This window comes from Gilbertella persicaria (genome assembly GCF_025201335.1).
Source record: "Gilbertella persicaria strain CBS 190.32 chromosome Unknown B0P05scaffold_19, whole genome shotgun sequence".
Classification (NCBI taxonomy): domain Eukaryota; kingdom Fungi; phylum Mucoromycota; class Mucoromycetes; order Mucorales; family Choanephoraceae; genus Gilbertella; species Gilbertella persicaria.
In genome coordinates, this window is record NW_026251980.1 from 341616 (window position 1) to 360445 (window position 18830).

The 18830-nt window shown below is 37.3% G+C and overlaps 13 protein-coding genes across 13 annotated transcripts; 6 read left to right on the top strand and 7 right to left on the bottom strand.

The window, feature by feature from the left end:
• The first annotated feature begins 162 nt into the window (after window positions 1–162).
• Window positions 163–1482, top strand: B0P05DRAFT_89668 (uncharacterized protein). The gene is made up of 2 exons (XM_051583891.1): window positions 163–1267; window positions 1314–1482. The coding sequence occupies exon 1, from the start codon at window positions 212–214 to the stop codon at window positions 1265–1267; it is 1056 nt and encodes a 351-aa protein (XP_051435084.1). The 5' UTR covers window positions 163–211; the 3' UTR covers window positions 1314–1482.
• Window positions 1483–1659: 177 nt separating this feature from the next.
• On the top strand, window positions 1660–3617 carry B0P05DRAFT_89682 (SNF2 family N-terminal domain-containing protein). Its single transcript, XM_051583892.1, has 4 exons — window positions 1660–1743; window positions 1795–3120; window positions 3178–3241; window positions 3288–3617. The coding sequence occupies exons 1-4, from the start codon at window positions 1696–1698 to the stop codon at window positions 3491–3493; spliced, it is 1644 nt and encodes a 547-aa protein (XP_051435085.1). The 5' UTR covers window positions 1660–1695; the 3' UTR covers window positions 3494–3617.
• Window positions 3618–4017: 400 nt separating this feature from the next.
• On the top strand, window positions 4018–4871 carry B0P05DRAFT_579281 (P-loop containing nucleoside triphosphate hydrolase protein; the record flags this gene model as incomplete). Its single annotated transcript, XM_051581916.1, has 3 exons — window positions 4018–4063; window positions 4152–4639; window positions 4689–4871. The coding sequence occupies 3 exons, from the start codon at window positions 4018–4020 to the stop codon at window positions 4869–4871; spliced, it is 717 nt and encodes a 238-aa protein (XP_051435086.1).
• B0P05DRAFT_637400 (ricin B lectin domain-containing protein) lies at window positions 4868–5576 on the bottom strand (the record flags this gene model as incomplete). Its single annotated transcript, XM_051583645.1, has 5 exons — window positions 4868–5197; window positions 5243–5314; window positions 5360–5379; window positions 5423–5508; window positions 5563–5576. 5 exons carry the CDS (start codon window positions 5574–5576, stop codon window positions 4868–4870), a joined length of 522 nt encoding a protein of 173 aa, XP_051435087.1.
• A 41-nt stretch (window positions 5577–5617) lies between these two features.
• B0P05DRAFT_541488 (uncharacterized protein) lies at window positions 5618–6867 on the top strand. Its single transcript, XM_051578183.1, has one exon. The coding sequence runs from the start codon at window positions 5634–5636 to the stop codon at window positions 6852–6854; it is 1221 nt and encodes a 406-aa protein (XP_051435088.1). The 5' UTR covers window positions 5618–5633; the 3' UTR covers window positions 6855–6867.
• An 18-nt stretch (window positions 6868–6885) lies between these two features.
• On the bottom strand, window positions 6886–7629 carry B0P05DRAFT_89722 (uncharacterized protein). The gene is made up of 4 exons (XM_051583893.1): window positions 7372–7629; window positions 7265–7327; window positions 7098–7220; window positions 6886–7048 (listed from the first exon to the last, which is right to left on the bottom strand). The coding sequence occupies exons 1-4, from the start codon at window positions 7505–7507 to the stop codon at window positions 6918–6920; spliced, it is 453 nt and encodes a 150-aa protein (XP_051435148.1). The 5' UTR covers window positions 7508–7629; the 3' UTR covers window positions 6886–6917.
• Window position 7630: 1 nt separating this feature from the next.
• On the top strand, window positions 7631–8728 carry B0P05DRAFT_541495 (uncharacterized protein). Its single transcript, XM_051578184.1, has 6 exons — window positions 7631–7745; window positions 7788–7906; window positions 7955–8025; window positions 8069–8281; window positions 8322–8419; window positions 8470–8728. Exons 1-6 carry the CDS (start codon window positions 7657–7659, stop codon window positions 8654–8656), a joined length of 777 nt encoding a protein of 258 aa, XP_051435089.1. The 5' UTR covers window positions 7631–7656; the 3' UTR covers window positions 8657–8728.
• Window positions 8729–8736: 8 nt separating this feature from the next.
• Window positions 8737–10209, top strand: B0P05DRAFT_541501 (uncharacterized protein). The gene is made up of 4 exons (XM_051578185.1): window positions 8737–8871; window positions 8931–9352; window positions 9394–9674; window positions 9723–10209. The coding sequence occupies exons 1-4, from the start codon at window positions 8741–8743 to the stop codon at window positions 9831–9833; spliced, it is 945 nt and encodes a 314-aa protein (XP_051435090.1). The 5' UTR covers window positions 8737–8740; the 3' UTR covers window positions 9834–10209.
• B0P05DRAFT_587109 (uncharacterized protein) lies at window positions 9871–11090 on the bottom strand (the record flags this gene model as incomplete). Its single annotated transcript, XM_051582561.1, has 4 exons — window positions 9871–10215; window positions 10329–10538; window positions 10586–10838; window positions 10894–11090. The coding sequence occupies 4 exons, from the start codon at window positions 11088–11090 to the stop codon at window positions 9871–9873; spliced, it is 1005 nt and encodes a 334-aa protein (XP_051435091.1).
• A 977-nt stretch (window positions 11091–12067) lies between these two features.
• Window positions 12068–12327, bottom strand: B0P05DRAFT_541504 (uncharacterized protein). Its single transcript, XM_051578186.1, has one exon. It carries the CDS (start codon window positions 12301–12303, stop codon window positions 12112–12114), a length of 192 nt encoding a protein of 63 aa, XP_051435092.1. The 5' UTR covers window positions 12304–12327; the 3' UTR covers window positions 12068–12111.
• A 220-nt stretch (window positions 12328–12547) lies between these two features.
• Window positions 12548–13612, bottom strand: B0P05DRAFT_541505 (uncharacterized protein). Its single transcript, XM_051578187.1, has one exon. It carries the CDS (start codon window positions 13590–13592, stop codon window positions 12618–12620), a length of 975 nt encoding a protein of 324 aa, XP_051435093.1. The 5' UTR covers window positions 13593–13612; the 3' UTR covers window positions 12548–12617.
• Window positions 13613–14081: 469 nt separating this feature from the next.
• Window positions 14082–15236, bottom strand: B0P05DRAFT_541508 (HAD-like domain-containing protein). Its single transcript, XM_051578188.1, has 4 exons — window positions 15085–15236; window positions 14770–15039; window positions 14455–14725; window positions 14082–14398 (listed from the first exon to the last, which is right to left on the bottom strand). Exons 1-3 carry the CDS (start codon window positions 15214–15216, stop codon window positions 14465–14467), a joined length of 663 nt encoding a protein of 220 aa, XP_051435094.1. The 5' UTR covers window positions 15217–15236; the 3' UTR covers window positions 14082–14398; window positions 14455–14464.
• Window positions 15237–15332: 96 nt separating this feature from the next.
• Window positions 15333–18493, bottom strand: B0P05DRAFT_541509 (uncharacterized protein). The gene is made up of 4 exons (XM_051578189.1): window positions 18393–18493; window positions 17892–18332; window positions 17743–17842; window positions 15333–17689 (listed from the first exon to the last, which is right to left on the bottom strand). Exons 1-4 carry the CDS (start codon window positions 18448–18450, stop codon window positions 15544–15546), a joined length of 2745 nt encoding a protein of 914 aa, XP_051435095.1. The 5' UTR covers window positions 18451–18493; the 3' UTR covers window positions 15333–15543.
• Window positions 18494–18830: the final 337 nt, after the last annotated feature.

Here is an 18830-nt window from a genome sequence, read left to right on the forward strand (position 1 = left end):
ATCGAACTCACAAAAGGTGCAAAATTATGACTCTATAAAGATTGAAGATGATAGCTTTTTGGCTTAAAGAAATCTTTATGTTGAATAAATCCAAATATACTTTTACTGAAAATTAAAAGGCTATCATAAGACATGAAAAAAAAAAAAAAAAAAAAAAAAAAAGTCAGGGTTCCGAAAAAAAGTTCTTTTTTCCTTTTTGTACTGCGCAACAATGACAACGATAGAAGGCACCACAGGAAAAGCCCAAGCTCTCTTTGATTTTCTCGAAAAACTTCAAGTGGAGGCCACACTTTTTGAAAGCGACCACCAAGATAGAAAGAAGCGAAAGCTAGATCACGATCAGTCAGTCTCTGATAAACCTTTATTCAACTATACCATTGAGCTCCCTTTGACATTGCATAATGTCGACCGTGAACTAGTTGAGCAGCTTGCTTCAGCATTCTCGAACAATTTTGACCAAAAACTCGTTTCTGAATGGAGCTACATGACGTTAGAAGATACTATCTTTGCTTCGATGAAAATAGTATCAGATCATACTCTACTAGCAGAGAATGAATGTATGCTCATGAGTAACCAGTTCAAGCAAGCCAATACCGAGATTATTGAAGGTCAAACGCAATTACTTGTAGCCATCATTTATGCAGCATCCATGCAGTTTATTGAAGCAACGGATATTCAGATTCGTGGATCAAATACCAAACTCAGTGTATTTGTGCGCTTTGTTCAAAAGAAAAAAAATACAAATAAATTGATACGCGCCTTATCAGATCATGTACACATCGAACAACTAACACGTATAGAGAAGGCTTGTACATCAAAGACACTACCTGCACTTGTTTCTCCACCTTCAACAGCACCTGCATCTTTACCACCACCACCATCTTATCCTTCTTTTGTGCCTGTGCCAAACAATACTTCCATAGATGCATTTTATCAGTACTTGCAACCACCTGTGTCCAACACACGCTTAAAACCATATTTATCACCTCGTATCTCTGCTCAATTAACACCATTTCAGTCTCAAAATGTAGAATGGATGATGTTACGCGAAGGCCATTATGCTGATACAAAGGGAGATGTGTATCCTAACCATAATATTTTGGATGGCTTACCCCTTTTGTATGCCAATGATCAAAAGGGCAACTATCTCAATGTGTTCAATCATCAAACAGTCACTGAAAGATCGGATATCATGGACCTGATTCAACAGTCGTTTCGAGGTGGCATTCTTGCTGATGAAATGGGCTTAGGAAAGACAATCAGGTAAGCTAGGATCAAGTAAGTCCAGTATCTTACTTATGCATAACCTATAGTGTGTTAGGCCTCATTGCAAAGCATACATGGAATAAACATGATCCATTTCACCCTCCAATCAATCATTCAGACCTTGTGTCATCCAAGACAACCCTGATTATTGCACCTTCTCCTATCATCTCGCAGTGGTGTTCTGAAATAGAGAAGCATGCACCGCAATTAAGCTACTTTGTATATGAAGGTCGTCGTTCTCAACCTCATATCGGAAAAGAGCAACTTTTAGCCTATGATATTGTCTTGACACATTATGAAGCATTTCGATCTGAAATTTATTACACAAAACCACCTCCTGATCGACCTCATAGAGCAGGTATGGCTATATTTTATGATAGTGAAGCAAAGTAACAAACGATAGGTGTCAACTATAAACAAAGCTATCGTATGAGTCCACTGGTTTCTATTCATTGGTTTCGTTGTATTTTAGATGAGGTAAGATAGACTTATATCCTTTCCTTTTTTTTTTTATTGATCATCATTTAGGCGCAAATGATTGAAGCCAATGTGTCTCGTGTTGCAGCTGTCGCCAAGTGTATCCCTGCTTGGTATCGCTGGGCAGTAACGGGCACACCATTAAAAAACGATTTGAGTCAACTGTACGGTCTTTACGATTTCCTTGGCCTTGAAAAGTCTATTCATAGCCCTCAACAATTTCAAAAACTCTGCAAAGATCCTGAATACAAATCTGTGTTTTATGAATTTGCAAGAGCGACAATGCGAAGAAACATGAAGGCAGCACTCCATAACCAAGTCCATATTCCTAAACAGCATCGACATGTGGTCCGTATTCCTTTTGGCACCATTGAGCAACATTATTATGAAGATCTTTGGCGTGCTTGTCAAAGCCAACTTAAATTAGAATGGCTAGATAGCATCAACTGGACGTTGTCTGACACAGCGTCAGAAGAACAAATCAATGAGTTTAATGCATCCAGACAGAAAATGAGACTATGGCTTTTAGCCTTAAGACAAGGCTGTATTCATCCTTCCATGATTTCAAACACAACATTAGGATTAGGCAATCAACAGCCGGGTAATACCTCTAAAAAGACACACTCGTTAGATAATGTACTTCAATACATGAGTAAAAGTGCGGAAGACCGTTTAGATACGGAACAACATGCTTATTACTCAATGCAATTGAAACGAGGTGGTATGCATGAAGTTTTAAAGCAATGGCAAGAAGCTGTTGATGTCTACACAAAACATATTCTTGATGTGGAGAAGCAAGTAGAGACTTATCTCCAGGGTAAATCAAGCACAGAGGAACAGGAAAAGAACGCTGCACAACATTTGTATAAGTGGCAAATATTGTTGCATCGCTATTATTTCTATACAGCTGGTGTGTATCATATGCTAGAATCGAAGGATTTAGAAGAAGCCTGTTATGATAAAGCAAGCCAGTTGCGTCAGTTGATTATGGATAGCTATACAACACGGGTGAATGAGTCAACACTAGAAATGGACAAGGCAGCAGCACGCGTACAACTAACACCTGAATACAGACTAGGCCCTCGAGTTATTGATACAAGCTTTATTGATCAATTGGAATATGAAGACGAGATTAAAGATAACGAAGAAGAAGAAGAGGAGGAGGATTTGTTCGCCATGAAGGGACAACGTGCTGCAGACAAAAACATCCTAGAAAACGTAAAGCAACTAGGTTTTATTTTGGATGAACAGTTAAAGAAAATTATGTATTTGCGAAAGAAAATCTTGCCTATTTTAAGAAAGCCTTTGGTAGACAGTAATAATGAAGAAACAGAAGTAACAGGTGATGAATATGAAGAGTCTCTGAATGAACAAGAGGTAAAAGAGAAATGAAAAGAATACATGATTTACGTATTATTATTGTATTGCCCTTAGATGTGTCAAGTTTATTTAGCAGCATATCAAGCTCTTTTACAGGACAGAAAATTCATAATTAAAGGTACGTAATGAAAACAAGAGCAACATATACTGATGCAGGTCTATAGGTACCATAGCCACTTCTAGCGACATTGAGCCTGTGGGATCCGAGAGTTCTATGAGTGAGGTTTGTAGCATCCATAGGCATAGGAAAATTACGAACGATTTCCATAGGAAGCAAAAAATGTCGAGAGAGTTGAAAAGATATTCAGAAAGCAAACTAGAGAACCTGGCTTTGAAGTGGAGCATATCAAAGATGTTGAGTACTCTTTAAAAGCACTCAAGGAGCGATTCCACAACAATCCAAACCATACTGATATATACAACATTCTGGATACTGAACAACGAAACATAGCTTCGTGTTTACCACATCAAAATAAGCTTATTGATCATTTAGACAAGTAAGTCCTGAGAATATCTTATCAAAGGTTTAGTTTTCTATCTGATAGTGATTTTAAGAAGATCAATCAATTGTTTAATAGCAGGGTTGCCTATTACAAATATCTTCAAAATATCTCTGACACTTTAACCGTATGCATAAGGTCTTTATATCACATGCCTTGCTTATGCTGTTCCTATAGGAATGGAAGCACAGGAATCCAAGAGAAGAACTTGCTCGTATGGATATTGAACAAGAGAAAAACAAAGATCTTATTGCTCAATGCAAATCCCGTGCTCAATATTTCAAGACATTAATGGAAGAACAAAAAGAACTTGAGAAGGCACCTAAAAGGTGCTTGGTTTGTCAAGAACATTTTGAAAAGGGTATGATCACTTACTGTGGCCATACCTGTTGTTATGACTGCGGTATTCGATGGTTTAAGACAAGTCAACGATGCCATACGTGTAATTCGCGTGTCAAACTAAATGAATGGTACACCATTTGTAAGTCATTCGATATCTCTGGTTTCTTTAGCTTATACCATGAATAGCTTACAAATCAATGGAGATGCATAACAAAGATGGCTCTTATGCTACACACCAGGTAAATGCCTCTATGCATCAAGAACCAGATACGGTAAAGCTCATTAAGGAAATTGGCACGCAAGGTATCATTGAAGGGCAAGGTGCTAAATTAGATGCTATTATTCGTCATGTAAAACATATCAAGACAATGAGCAATGGTAAATGTGTTATCTTTTCGCAATGGTCTAAAGCACTCGACATGCTCAAGGCTGGTTTAGCTGCCAATGACATCAAGTACTTGAGTTTGAATACAGGTGCTGCACTCAATAGAAAAAATGTTATCCACTTTCAGAATGACCCTACTATCAATGTCATTTTGCTCGATGCACGTAGTCAGTCAAGTGGCCTTACTTTGGTTGCTGCTCACACAGTGTTTATTGTTGAACCTGTGATTAATGAGTCTATAGAAAAGCAAGCCATTAATCGTATCCATCGTATTGGACAAACAAAAGAAGTAAGTATCAAACTCCCCCTTTTTTTTTTACATGCTCAACATAAAATAGACACATGTATTTTGGTATATCGTACAGGATACGATTGAAGAACGCATCCAGGCTATTCATGACATGAAAAGAGACAACAAAAACCTACAAGACACACAATTGGCTAAAATATCAGATGGTGGTGGTGAATTTGTCAACAATGATGACTTGCGTAAATGCTTTACAATGAATAGTTTATATTAATCAAAATCTGCTTCAAATAAAACTTCTCGTTCTGCTCTCACTTCACCAGCAGGCACAAGATCCCATAGTTGGTTCATATTATCAAAACCTAGTTTTTTGTGGTATAAAATAATGCGTGTGCCATCTGCTGCTTGATTCCCTCGTACATCTAATACTAAATGTGGTTCTGCTAAGGGATAGATATAGCCTTCATGATATCCCCAACGTTGGTTCTGTGCTTCTGAGACTAGTTTGCGATCATATTGACATATCCATGCATCTTCTACTAAGGGACCTCCTCGAACATCCAGTACTTTGCCTGAGCATTTATTGACAATAAACCCATCCTTATGACTCCCATAAGTACATTGTATCTACACATTGAGTCATACCTGATAATACCAGAGTTGGTTGTCTCTATCGTCGTTGTGTTTAGGAGGCCATATTAATATTTTTGCATCATTCTGTGCTTTGATAAGTAATAAGAAGTTTCGCTATATGCTTTCTACCTTTCTTGAAGCACCGTCCACTGTCAAATAATTTAGTACTATAGTCACGATAGGCCAACTTACCATCCACCACTTTGCCAGAGTTACGAGACTTGATATAAAAATAACCTGAAGGAAACTCGTTCATGTAACAAAAGTAAAAAGAAATACTATCTGATTTAAAAAAAAAAAAAAAGATTTCGGCGGAGTCTAAAATGAACTACCCCCTTTCAACCATAGCAACAACCCCCTCTTTATTTTTTTTTCTTTTTTCGCTAAAAAAATTCTTTACTTTATGAACCGATCTTTGGTTGTACTCAAGGCACCATTTCGACAAAGTGTTCGTCATGTACACGGTGGTGTTATGGATCCCTTAAGATTACGTGCATCTCGATATCCTACTGAAATATCAGCCAAACTCTTGTCTGCTATTCGTAAACAAAACCCACCTGCTGTTTGGAAAGCTTATATGGAATTAAGCGACCATGACCATCTCAATCAACTACCAGCTGAATATCATACAATGACACTTCAATCGTTTCAAATCAAGAACCTCGGTTCATATAGTTATGAAGAAATCAAATTTTATCGCAAGTGTTTGTCCCATGTGTTGGAAACCATGAAGACCTTGGGCCATTCACCCGATGTACGTGATTATAATGTCATGCTTGATTTCTATGGCCGATCAGGCGACTGGCAGTCTGCACAAGCACTATGGCACGATATTCGACACCCTACTATTTACAGTTACAACTTGTATTTGTATGCTGCTATTCAATGTAAAAAATATGAAGATGCTTTCCGTATCTTCCATCAGCTCAAGGCATCTTCTATTGAACCTAACGAAGTCACTTACAACGCGATGATTGAATTAAATGGATGTTTGGGCCATATCACAGAAGCAGACAAAATCTTTCAGGACCATTTTACACCTCAAGTGCAGAAACCTAATACATCCATTCTTAACTTGCTTCATCATCAAAAACAGACCAACAAACAGTACCCTTCGTATGCTTCTACTGTGGCACCCCTGGGTCGTATTATACCTCCTCAGAAAAAAGCACTTGATCCTACATTAGACACCTTCAAGGCATTGATCCGTGCTCATGGCCGTAAAAAGAACACGATTGGTCTTCACCACATTTACACCAAAATGATGCCTAAATATGGTGTGAAGCCTGACCTCAAGATCTATAACGCGTTGGTGGAATGGTATTGTTATAGTGAAAATGTAGATGCTGCAAGAAAGATTGTGTTAGATATGGAAAAAGCAAATGTGAAGCCTAACATTGTTACATTTAACCATCTTTTCCGTCATGAAGCAATCAAGAGAAACAGACCTAAAGTAGCAGAGGCATTGATGGACTATATGAAGAATGAATATGGTATTCCACCTCTTTTAACTATGTATCGTACTCTTATTCGTATTCATAACAAACATAACCGTGAAGATGAAGCCAAGCGATTGTTTAATGAATACATGGCATTCAAGACAAGTAAACTTAAAGAACAATAGAATCTCTTTATATATAAAATAAAACTCTGTATGTATATATATATATATATTAAATGGGTATAGTTATAGAATAGTAGTAATAGTAGAATAAGAGCCTACAAGTACAATTAGAATATGAATTAATGCCCATAAGAAGGGAATCCAGGTAGACATGACAAAGAAGCCAGAATTATATACAAAAGCAAGTGCAACACCTATGGATCATATGAGCTAATCTATATATGTGTTTGTACAACAATTTACCCATAATACTCCCAGTGACAAAAGAAGCAATGCAACCTCCAAGTACAAAAATAAAAGGTATGATGATCAAAACATACCATTTTAATGTACGAGATTTGGCTAACATTAAAAAAGCCCAAATGCCTTAAAGAGAATCAGTATGTTATTGTTGAATAGCCATAGCTTACCTGCTGGTAAATAGATCAAGAGTGATAGAATCAGACACCAAACTGTTGTAAATCGCCATATATCTTTTCTACAAATAAATAAATAAATAAAGACAAGAGTTGTTTACCATTCAAATAATAAAGTGAATGAGGAATGTCAGCAACGAGATTCAGTGGGTCAAAATCAGGTCCAAAAGGCCAATAAAGTGAAGGCCATGGTGGTGCACTTCTATAACCATAAGGAAGTCGAAAAGAAGTAGACATAGTTAAAAAGAAAGCAAAAATATGTGGAAACTCGATTTTTATCGTAGGAGCCAATCACACCCTACTGCCAATGATATTCTTGTCAAACACTTTACATAAAATTATTTTTTTCCCCCTTTGTTTCTCTTTTCTTTTCTTTTCTTTTCTTTATGACAAACTTAGATATTAAAGTAAAGTTAGCAAACACACTTGCTACTATCTTATTGATAGGCACACAAGGATTTAGTTATTCAAATTGGTATATATCATATGCTTTTACTGGTCTTTAAAATGATAATAGGGTCTTGAGACATTCATATGAATTTGGTCCCAAGGACTTTGTTCTTATTTTGAATGGTGTTTTGCAGTTATTATTGATAGGATTCACTATTTATCAATACCTTCCTAGCGCACCTCGAGGTAAATCATAAAAGAATAGGATGTCATCAGTTTATATATGCTATTTAGATGTATATGAGTCCATTGGCTATTGGTATCTTTTAGTAGCTGTAGTCAACAGTGGAATTAATCTTTTATGGGTAAAAAGATAGATCAATACATATTTATCTAACATAGACTAAGGTATCTCATCTTGACGTATTTGCTTTTGTTGGTCTTCTTTGGCAATTAGCAACACTTGTGTTTATCTATCATCGTCTTCGTGATTATCCTCCTCGTAATGGTACTGACCATACCTTTGTTAATGCTCCCTTTTCAATCTATACTGCCTATTCTTTCTTTCTTGTTCTTTGGCAAGTATTCCAGTTCAGTGATCATACCAAACACAATGGCATTGTAAGTGTATGTATATGTCGACACTACTTAACATGTATAGATCCATACTCTTATTTTGATTGCTATCGGATTTGTGGCTCTTCATTTAGTCGATTATTCTCACCGAAAAGACTGGGTTTATGCTTTGACGACGGCATGGTACGTGTTTCATGTTTGTTCCCCCCTTCCTTTTTTTGACAATGTTTTAGGATTTTATTGGGTGCTGCTGTCTTCTTGACAGATACACCTCATACTACTTCTTTGATCGTGGTTGGTATTCTTATTAGTGCAGTTGCCAGAACATTGATTCCCAACTGGTTGGAGCGTATCAATAGACGCTTTAGTTCCTGGGCCAATCGTCTCGGTGAAAGAACACCTTTGCTCTCTCATCACTAAGCCACAGCATGGATGCGGTGTGGGAATTATAAACTCAATAAACTTCTTTTTTTCTCTGCTTCCTTTTCTTTATTTTTTATTTTTATGAACCGTTTGCCAAAGAACACTATTGAGAAAATAGCGACTTTATTAGATATAAAGGATGCTATTGTATTTGGTTCATGTTCGAAACGATATCAAAATGCTATTCTGAAAAATGAGTCATTTTGGAGAAAGTAAAGTATCATGTCTATGAAATGCATGCGAGCTAATAAAAAAAAAAAAAAAAAAATAGCAAGACACTAAAAGACTTTGGCAACTTATTTCGACTATATCAGATTTTTATTACTTCTACTGGACTAGAATTACCCAGCGATCTATCCGAAAAGTTTGCTAAACGACCTCATCATTGGTTTCAATACTATATTTACAAACACACATCGCTTAAGCGAGTAGACAATGATATTCTGTTGGATCAGTGCGATAAAGAATACAAAGAAGCGCAAAGATACCTCACGGCATTTCAAGATGAGATTGATTATTCACTCTTGACGCAATTAGCATCCAGAATGTTTTGGATCTTGGACATATTCCCTACTTATGCTGGGTGTTATTATATCTTGGGATATATTCTGTTCTTTCTAAAGCAGTTTGGTGATGCGCTTGATATTTTAGATATGGGACGATGTGTAGACGCTTCATTTCAACAGTTTGATGGTAAGCCATAACATCAGTGAAGTGTTGGTAACAGTAGATAGAGCTTGAGAAAGACATTATATCGACCATGCAAACAGAGAAAAGGGCAAGGACAGATGTACCTCTACTTGTGAATGAAAATCTTTCGCCAGAATTAATTGCTGTTTTGCTGGAAATCTTTCATCGATTTGATAAGGATCAGGACAATTGTCTTAATTTTGAAGAACTGGATTTCTTTGTATACTCGACAAATGGACAACACCCACCTACATCGTTTTTAGAGCAAATGGGTCAAAGATACGGCTCAAATAATCAAGGCTGGTTAACAAAAGAAGGGTTCTTGGTAAGAAAGCATCGCTTTTTTTTTTCATCTATTCATGCTTAATTTTAGGCATTTTACTTGGAACAAACACTAGATGATGTACATGAGACGCGAAAAGATATTCGTGCTCATGGATATGACTGTAGTAAATTGAGAAAGAGAGATGCTAATAACGCATAATTTTTTATGATGACAAGTCTATTATCACTTTTTATAACTAAACAAGCTCTTTGTTGCTTGCATGGGAATCATTGTATGGCATACTATCAATGCTTTGGACGATCATTAAACTGTTATCAGTGTGTTCTGTCGCACCTGAAACAGGCCTTGATGATTGCGGTGTACCATGGTGTAATGAAAAGGGCAGCTGAGAAATAGATGACATGTAGCCTGTTGGGTAACTTCCTGACAAAGCAATGTGTGTCTCTTTTTCTTTTTCTGCTTTATACTTTTTGAGTTGCTTCAGTGCATTTGTGATTTGGGTATCGTAACCAATCAGCGTGACAAAAAGAATATTGGCAAAGGGCCAAATGACAAAAGAAGTAAACGGATTATCGCTAATCTGTTATCAATATGTGTGTGTGTGTGTGTGTGTGTGTGTGTGTGTGTGTGTGTGTGTGTGTGTGTGTGTGTGTGTGTGTGTTAGCGATGGTTACACAAATCATGTAGACTTACGTAAATGTAGCTCAAAGCGGAAGCCAAGTTAGTGACAGATAGAATCGCAGCTCGAATTACGTTGGATAAAATGACAGATGTACACATGTTCATGCTTTCATTATAGCCTGATATATTCAGTTTTTTAATGTGTTGGTATAAAAGTAAAGATACTAGGACACTGACATAGATATCAACGGCTGAATCATACGCATTGTAGAGTAAGCCAACCTATGCAACTAGTTAATTCACGTCGAGTAAGAGCTTCTTGTACTTACTGCATGCACGTATTGGAAGCGGCAAATACCGGCAACTTTATCTTCAACTACATGAATGGTCATGACATCTGCCAGGCCAATAACAGCTCGACAGAAGAGCAAAAACACATGAAATGACATGATATAGGTCTGATATTGAATGGGTGCAATGGCAATAATTCTTAAGAGTAAGATGGCTAATCCAGCAGTGGCACTTGTATGCAAGAATAAATCACCTATTCTACCCACTATTAAGCAATGCATTTGGAGTGATCTAAGCTGATTGTTAGACATCTCATCTCTTCCCCCTTTTTTTTTCTGTAAGTTACCTTGAGTTGAATGCTGAAAAAATCCCGGTTTTTATCAACATAGATACTGCCATAATGATTTTTAGAATTCGCAATGTCCATGATTTTTGATTGACAAGTATAAAGACGACTCGAATGATGAGTTCTACACATAAACACAAGACTGCTCCACATAGCAGTAAGCTCACTAATTGCAAATCATAGACGTGGTCTTCCATTGTAATTGAAAAAGTGAGGAAGAAAGAAGAAAAGTGGCTCAAGGTCGATTTTCTATTCTTAACTATAGTTTTCTGTCTGCACAAGATGGTTTCAGTTTCATACTTCGGAGCTCTGCAATCAGAAAATTTAGATGCAATACATTTGCTTTCGTGTTGAAAGAACCAAAAATATTTCTCGATTTTTGGGTCTCTTCTTGTTTTCTAATACTGGCTAGTATACACAAAAGAAATGTCTTTTGATAGACATTATACTTCAAAGATTTAAAAAGATGGCCTAAAGAGATGTAACGTTGAAACGTTACATTATTATTTGCAAATTGGTTTTGCTTGGCCTCTGAACATTTGTGATACATAATACGCATCTAAAGTAGAAGCAAATAGAGATCTAAATGGCATCTATAAATATGAAGCTAATAAATAGGTTACATAAAAATGGGACTCTAAGATCTGTGTTATTCATATGAAATTTAGTTTTTCAACTCTGTTTCAAGTGAAAGAGTTGATATTGGGGCTAATCGGCCTCATACAAAGTTTGTCTTCAAAACTACCTCGAGAAAGATTTGAATAGATTAAGAGTTGTAATTCATAGCAACTGTTCTTCATTCAATCGTGTTGATAAATGCACTTCTTACCTGTTTACCTGTGCATATATGAAAAAAAAAAGGGAGGGAGCTTCTATCGTGTTTTTTTCCATCTAGTGAATGGTCGTTATAATATTTCAAAGACCTCAGTCCTAGATACTCTTTTTTTTTTTGATCTTTACTACCAATATAGACTGTAAGTGTCTTGCAAATTGTACTACATCAATTAGCATATAAGCATCTTAGTCAAATATAGTTGATATTTCAAAATGCCACATGTCATAAACATACAATGCCTTATTTATTCATATGTTATGACTGTCATCCTTTTTCTGGGCAAAAGACATATTCATTCCAGCTTTCAGGAACACAAAGTCTTGTTTCCAAACTCATGAACACTATTGATTTTATTGACAATGCTTTATATTCTCAAGCTTATTTTATATAGTCCATGATGACACTAAAGAATCATGATGGGCCAATATCTCTGAAACTTCATGCTTTAGTCGTGTATTTTCATTTGCTATACTATCTGTCAGCTGAACCATGAACACTTTATCACTGCACTTTTGAAAAATGGCATAGATAAATTTTGAGGCACATATCATCTGCATAAATTTTCCAATCGACATTATTATAAGATGTCAAAACCAAATAATAATATAAACAAGCATAGACAACGATTTTAACCCTCTTCATGATAACAATCGTGTGAATCATTGACTTAGTAATGATGAACATAATTTGGAAAAGTCTGTTTATAGAGAAAATCATGCGTACGTAATATTCTAGAAAAAAAAAAGTAGTAGCAAATACATATCCAGTATTAAACCAGGGATCTACATGTTTTGAAACAAGCTTATTTAAGCGCGATGAGAACATTTTGATAAAGAGGATATATGTACAAATAGTTTAATATGATATAAATATGTATATATACAAGGTTTTAAGAAACAAAAGCCATTTGATTAGCAGCAGCAGCAGAAGCAGCAGCAGCAGAAGCAGCAGCTTGTGCTTGTTGTTGGCATCCATTTTCTACTCTAAGATGACGATTTAAAGCATCCATGCGAGCAAATGGTTTGTTGCAATGCATACAGGCATAAGGCTTAATGCCCCAATGTAACTTTTCATGTCTGTTACGATCATGCTGACGAGCAAATTTACGACCACATTGAGAACAAGCAAAAGGACGATCGGCAGTATGAGTACGCATATGTGAAGTCAAGTTATAAGGACGAGTGAAGGATTTACCACAACCAGGATGAGAACACATATGAAGGCCAGGTGCAGATGCTGAAGAGTGGCTTCTTGGTCGTTTCCTGCTAGTACGAGCAGGAGGTGGGGGAACACTGGTTTGTTGTAAAAGTTCTTGAAATGAATCAGACAATTTAGGTGGTTCTGAAACTCTTCGTGATCTATTAGGTTTTTTCACAGTCAAGGTATTGCTTTCAAATCCCATATCAAAATACGAAGAGGAAGAAGGTGAGGGATGACCTGTGCTGTAAGTCATGAATACATCTTGAGATGAGCTTGAATAGCTTGAGAATTGATCGTCGAATGAGTTACTGCCAACTGAGATAGGTGAGCCATTAGCAGGTGTCCAGCTCAACCAGTCTACTGTATCATTCTGTGCCATTAAGAGATCGTCTAATATTGAAGCTGGGTCCATGATTTGATTTAGAATGGCTTCATTAGACAATGGCTGTAATGGTCTATGTTGAATAGGCGTAGGTTCTGTAATTGAAATACAAGGTTGAATATCCAAGCTCAAATCTACTGGTCTTTGTTGCATATTCGTATTGGAAGAAGGCACCAAAGGAGCAATTAAAGGAATAAAATCAGGTTGAGAATAGTCCTGATAAAGAGCTCCAAAAAACTGCATATCATCTTGTGCTGAATTTGACCAAAGATTGTCATTCATTTGATATTGTTGTGATTGCATAATGATTAATTCCGGGAAAAAAAAGAGAGTTGTTTCTTTCTCTTTTTATATCTTTTTTAAAAAGATATTTTTAGAATTTCTATTGTCGCACTTTGTGCTTGCTTAGCAATGTGACCTTTTTCTTTTTTTTTTTTCGTTTCTTAGATACCTATAAAAGGATTTCTCCTTACTGTTTCTTGTTTGAATGATAAAATAGAAAAAAAGATTTATCTATTCCTATGAGTTAAAGTTTAAGGTGTTGTTTCATTGGCCATAATTTCCTCTTTTGATCTTGATAAAACTTCATTTCTATATTAGGCAATATTAGAGTTTGAGCCCTGAAACGTTATCAAAGGGATTCAATTACTCTACTGAAGCATATAGACCTTACTCTACGCGTATGATAGGTAACGTTTCTGTTTTCTCTATTTTTCTATAGAAAATAAAACGAATGATTCATATATACACTTCTTTCTTTTTTCTAATGTACAACAATAAAGAACTGCGCATTGAAGTACAAAATACGTAAACAAACGCATTCAAGAAAACAAATCCCATTTTTTTAGCTTTTTGTATAGACATCACTTTTGATCTATTGTTATTTTACGTAAGCTATATCCATGTAGTTTATTACAAGATGGTCCACTTCTCTGTTTAATGAAAGAAACCTCCCTGGTTCATTCTTGAATTATCTTCATTCTATTTTTACATTTGTCAAGCCATGATTACACGAGTACCACCTTGGTCATTTATATAAAGATGATGTCTGTCTATATTGAAGAGCGCCATGTTGTCATTGTCACACCCTACAATTATTTTTAGAGAAGGAAGCCACAAACCCTGAAAATTCTGTTTTATTTACATTCTATTTATTAGATAAATGTCTTGTATGAGCCATCCACTTGCTTTTGGATAGAGACACTATTCAATCGTTCCACAATCACAGTTGCACCTGCCTTTTCTAATTGCTCAACAGTGTGTGTTGTAGTACAAGCAATGCATTGCATACCAGCCGCAATAGCCGCTTCAACGCCAGCTGGTGCATCTTCAAAAACGATACAGTCCTTTGGATCTCTTTTGAGCATCTTGGCTGCCAACAAATAACCTTCAGGATGAGGCTTGCCAAATTTCAGCTATATATGGTTAGATGATTTGATATCAGTTTTTTTTTCTGTACCTTATCACCGGTAGCCATTTCTTTAGGAACTTGGATACCAAATTGAGACAAACGGGTCGCTGCCATGAGTTGAGTACCGGCAGTATTGATTGTCCAATCTTGAAAATCGATGCTGTTTAACAAATCAAGTACACCGGGCAAGATAGTAACGCCTTCTTTTTCCATGGCCAGTTTGCCTTCCAATTCATTCACATGCTCAGGAGTGGCTAGTTCAGGTATCCAACGCTCTAATGTCTCAATGGTTCGACGTCCGTGAGATGTAGCGAGGATCTAATATACATGAGTCACGGTTATGTCATGGATTCGCTTTTGTACCTGAGCAGGTTCAATGTTATATTTGACAGCTAAATCCGTCCAAAATTTGATGACTTGAGGTGTCGTATCTATAAGAGTACCATCAAGATCAAAAACAAATGCGCTTGATTCTAAAGTGGTTTTGAAAGTCATGATAAAGATACAAAAAAAAAAAAAAAAAAGAAAAAAAAGAAAAGAAGAGAAAAAAAAGATAGATAATACGTTGAATTTATAGCATGAAACAACAATAGCATTTTTTCCGCGGTAATGGGGTTTTTCCACTGACTTTTTTTTTAAAAAAAAGCATACATTTCCCGAGTTTTCCATTCTCGTTGTCGTCATTACAGTTCTCCTATTGCTTCTTTTTGTGACACTTTACATGCTAATGATTTACATACATTCTGAAATAGAGAATGATCCCAAAGTTTTGCAAATACCCATCTTTGGATACTGTATGTTTATTATCATTTTTTCATTTATTTACAATTTGCTATCACGAGCATTCTTGAGTTCAACTGCAGCATTTGAAATAGCAATCACATCACGCTCAACAACACGGGTCTGGAAAATAACCTTGTTGCCTTCCTTCCACATGGAAGTTTCAAGTGTTTCACCAGGGAAGACATGCTTGGCAAATCGCGCCTTGATGTTACTGAATGTCTCGGGATCATTGTTACCAAAGGTCTTCAATACATGTTTACCAGAAATACCAAATGAACAAAGACCATGGAGGATAGGAACATCAAAGCCGCCCATAGAAGACATTTCAGGGTCAATATGCAAAGGATTATAATCACCACTCAAACGATAGAGAGCAGCTTGATCTTCATGTGTCTTTTCAGTTACAACAGCATCGGGTTTACGATTAGGAACAGCATTTGTGGCCGTAGCAGCACCGCGATCAGCACCCTTGGAGTTACCACCAAAGCCACCACTGCCACGAATAAACAAAGTGAATTCGTTTTCAAACACAACTTCACCTGATTCATCGGTGGTAGTGACGCCAATAATGACAGAAGCACCTTTACCCTTATCCAAAATATCAATCAAACGAGCCTTGGATTTTAATGTCCCACTGGTAGGAATAGGTTTCTTGAGCGACAAGAATTGTTCGCCGTGCAACAACATCATAGGATTGAAATTGGGAAGGAATTCATCAAAAGGCACAGAGTTCATAGCAGTGAAAGAAGGAATGACACCAAAGGTAGGCAAGACACTAAAGTTAGCATCGTTTTCATAGACAAAGCGGGTATCTGTACGCTTGCAACCTACACCCAAGGCATATAAGATAGCTTCACGCTCACCATAAGTAAATTCAAGTGTTTCAAATTCGAGTTTCTTGGCAGCTTCAACATCAAGGCCGCCTTTTTCTTCTTTTGACTTGTTTTCTTCAGTTACATTACTAAAGTTTTCCATAAAACCTTGGAAAGAATCTTGAGTACTGTTGGGATTTGTAGCACGGCCATCTTCAAAGTCAATGACCTTAGACCAGGCTTGAGCGACTTGTTCAGGTGTCAATTCACGGTTGGCAGGGAAGCCAACACCACCTGTTCTTTGCCAACGTACTTGAGCAACCCAACCACTACCAACTTCAAAGATACCGCCGGTTTCTTCGTTACTGTTATGACCCAAATAAGCAACAAGTGGAGCAACATATTCAGGCTTAAAGGCTTCAACCATTTCAGGAGGCATCACTGTAGCTGTCATACGAGTGCCTGCATTAGGAGCAATGACATTGGCAATGATGTTCTTGCTTTGCCCCTCAAGAGCCAAGGTACGAGTAAGGCCCACAATACCAAGTTTGGCAGCACTGTAGTTTGTCTGACCAAAATTACCATACAAACCAACAGCAGAGGCAGTGTTGATGATACGACCGTACTTTTGCTTGACAAAATGAGGCCAGGCAGCCTTGATAACTTTGTAGGTGCCTCTCAAGTGAACTCGATGAACAAGGTCCCAATCAGCATCTGTCATACGAGCAAAGGACTTATCGCGAAGAATACCAGCATTGTTGACAATGATATCAACACGACCAAAGGCCTTCAAAGCAGTTTCTACGACTTTTTCACCGTCTTCCACAGAGTCATAATTAGCAACGGCCTTACCGCCTGCTTTACGGATTTCGTCCACAACAAGATCAGCAGCGCGACTATCAGCACCTTGACCAGTAGCAGATCCACCAAGATCGTTCACGACAACAGAGGCACCCAATTTGGCAAAGAGCAAAGCATAGGCCTTACCAAGACCACCACCAGCACCGGTAACAATGGCTACTTGACCATCAAATCTTAAAGGTTCAGCCTTGGGATTAGCATCTGCTTGTTTAGCACGTTCCAGAAGGGCCAAGAAGTCAGTGTCCATGACAGAGGTAGGATATTCATTGGCTTTTTCAAAATCAGTGACTTCGTTCCATTTGGCACCCACAGCAGCGGGTGTGAAGGACTCGTCTGCCTTAAAAACAGCACCAGCAGAGCGTTCCCATCTTAATTTAGAAACAAAACCACCACCTACTTCAAAAACACCACCATTATCTTCAGTATCTTCATGACAGAGATAACCAACAACAGGTGTTACAAATTCAGGTTTAAGAGAAGCAAGAATTTCAGGAGGTAAGACAGTTTCGGTCCTAAAGACGGGAGAGAAAAATTGAGCATGATTTTCCAACATCAAGTAGCTTACATTCTAGAAGCAGCCATAGGAGCAATTGTGTTACAATGGATATTATCTTTGGCACCTTCTTTAGCTAAAGAGTTACTGAAACTAGCAAGAGCAAGTTTAGCTATGAAAGCATCATGAGTTATGCATATTGACATCAATCCTATCTTTACCAGCACTATAGTTAGCTTGACCAAAGTTACCATAAAGACCAGCAGCAGAAGCAGTCATGATAATTCTACCATATTTTTGCTTTCTCATGATAGGCCAAGCAGCCTTAGTCACAGCATAAGAGCCTTTGACGTGAACAGCGTGAATAAGGTCCCAATCTGCATCTGTCATACGAGCAAAGGACTTGTCACGAAGAATACCAGCGTTGTTAATGATGATATCCACGCGTCCAAAGGCTTTCATGGCAGTTTCGACGATCTTGTCGCCATCAGTGACCGAATTGTAGTTGGCAACGGCTTTACCACCTAACTTTTGAATTTCTTCTACAACGACGTCAGCAGCTTTAGAGCTAGAACCGTCACCCGTATGAGATACGCCGAGGTCATTTACGACAATGCTGGCACCACGCTTAGCAAAAAAGAGAGCATAGGCTTTACCCAAACCTAAAAAAAAAAAAATAAAAAAAATTGATGAACAAGAATTTCATGTAAAATTGACATTACCTCCACCAGCACCAGTGACAATGGCGACTTTTCCATCAAAGCGAATATCTTTAGTCATGACTATAAAGTAAGAAAAGAGTGAAGAAAAGAAAAGAAAAAGAAAAAGAAAAAGAGAGAGAGGGAGAGAAAAAAAAGGAAAGATTGAATTTAAAAGCGAGTTTTCACATGCAAAATGTAGCGAATACAGAATTGAACCAGTGAGAATCATCATGTGATACTTGAGCTTCTTTGCAGGTATACTTGACGTTACTAATCCGCTTTATAAAACCACGGGTCAATTAAGGCCTTGTACAGACTCCGATACAATTCTGGCTTCTTAAAGACGATGACTAAGTTGGTTTAAATTAAAGTGTGGGGCTCCACATAAACATGTACGTTTGGGCTTTTCACATGATTGTTCTATTACTTGCAATCTGACTGGATAAAGTCTTGAATGAT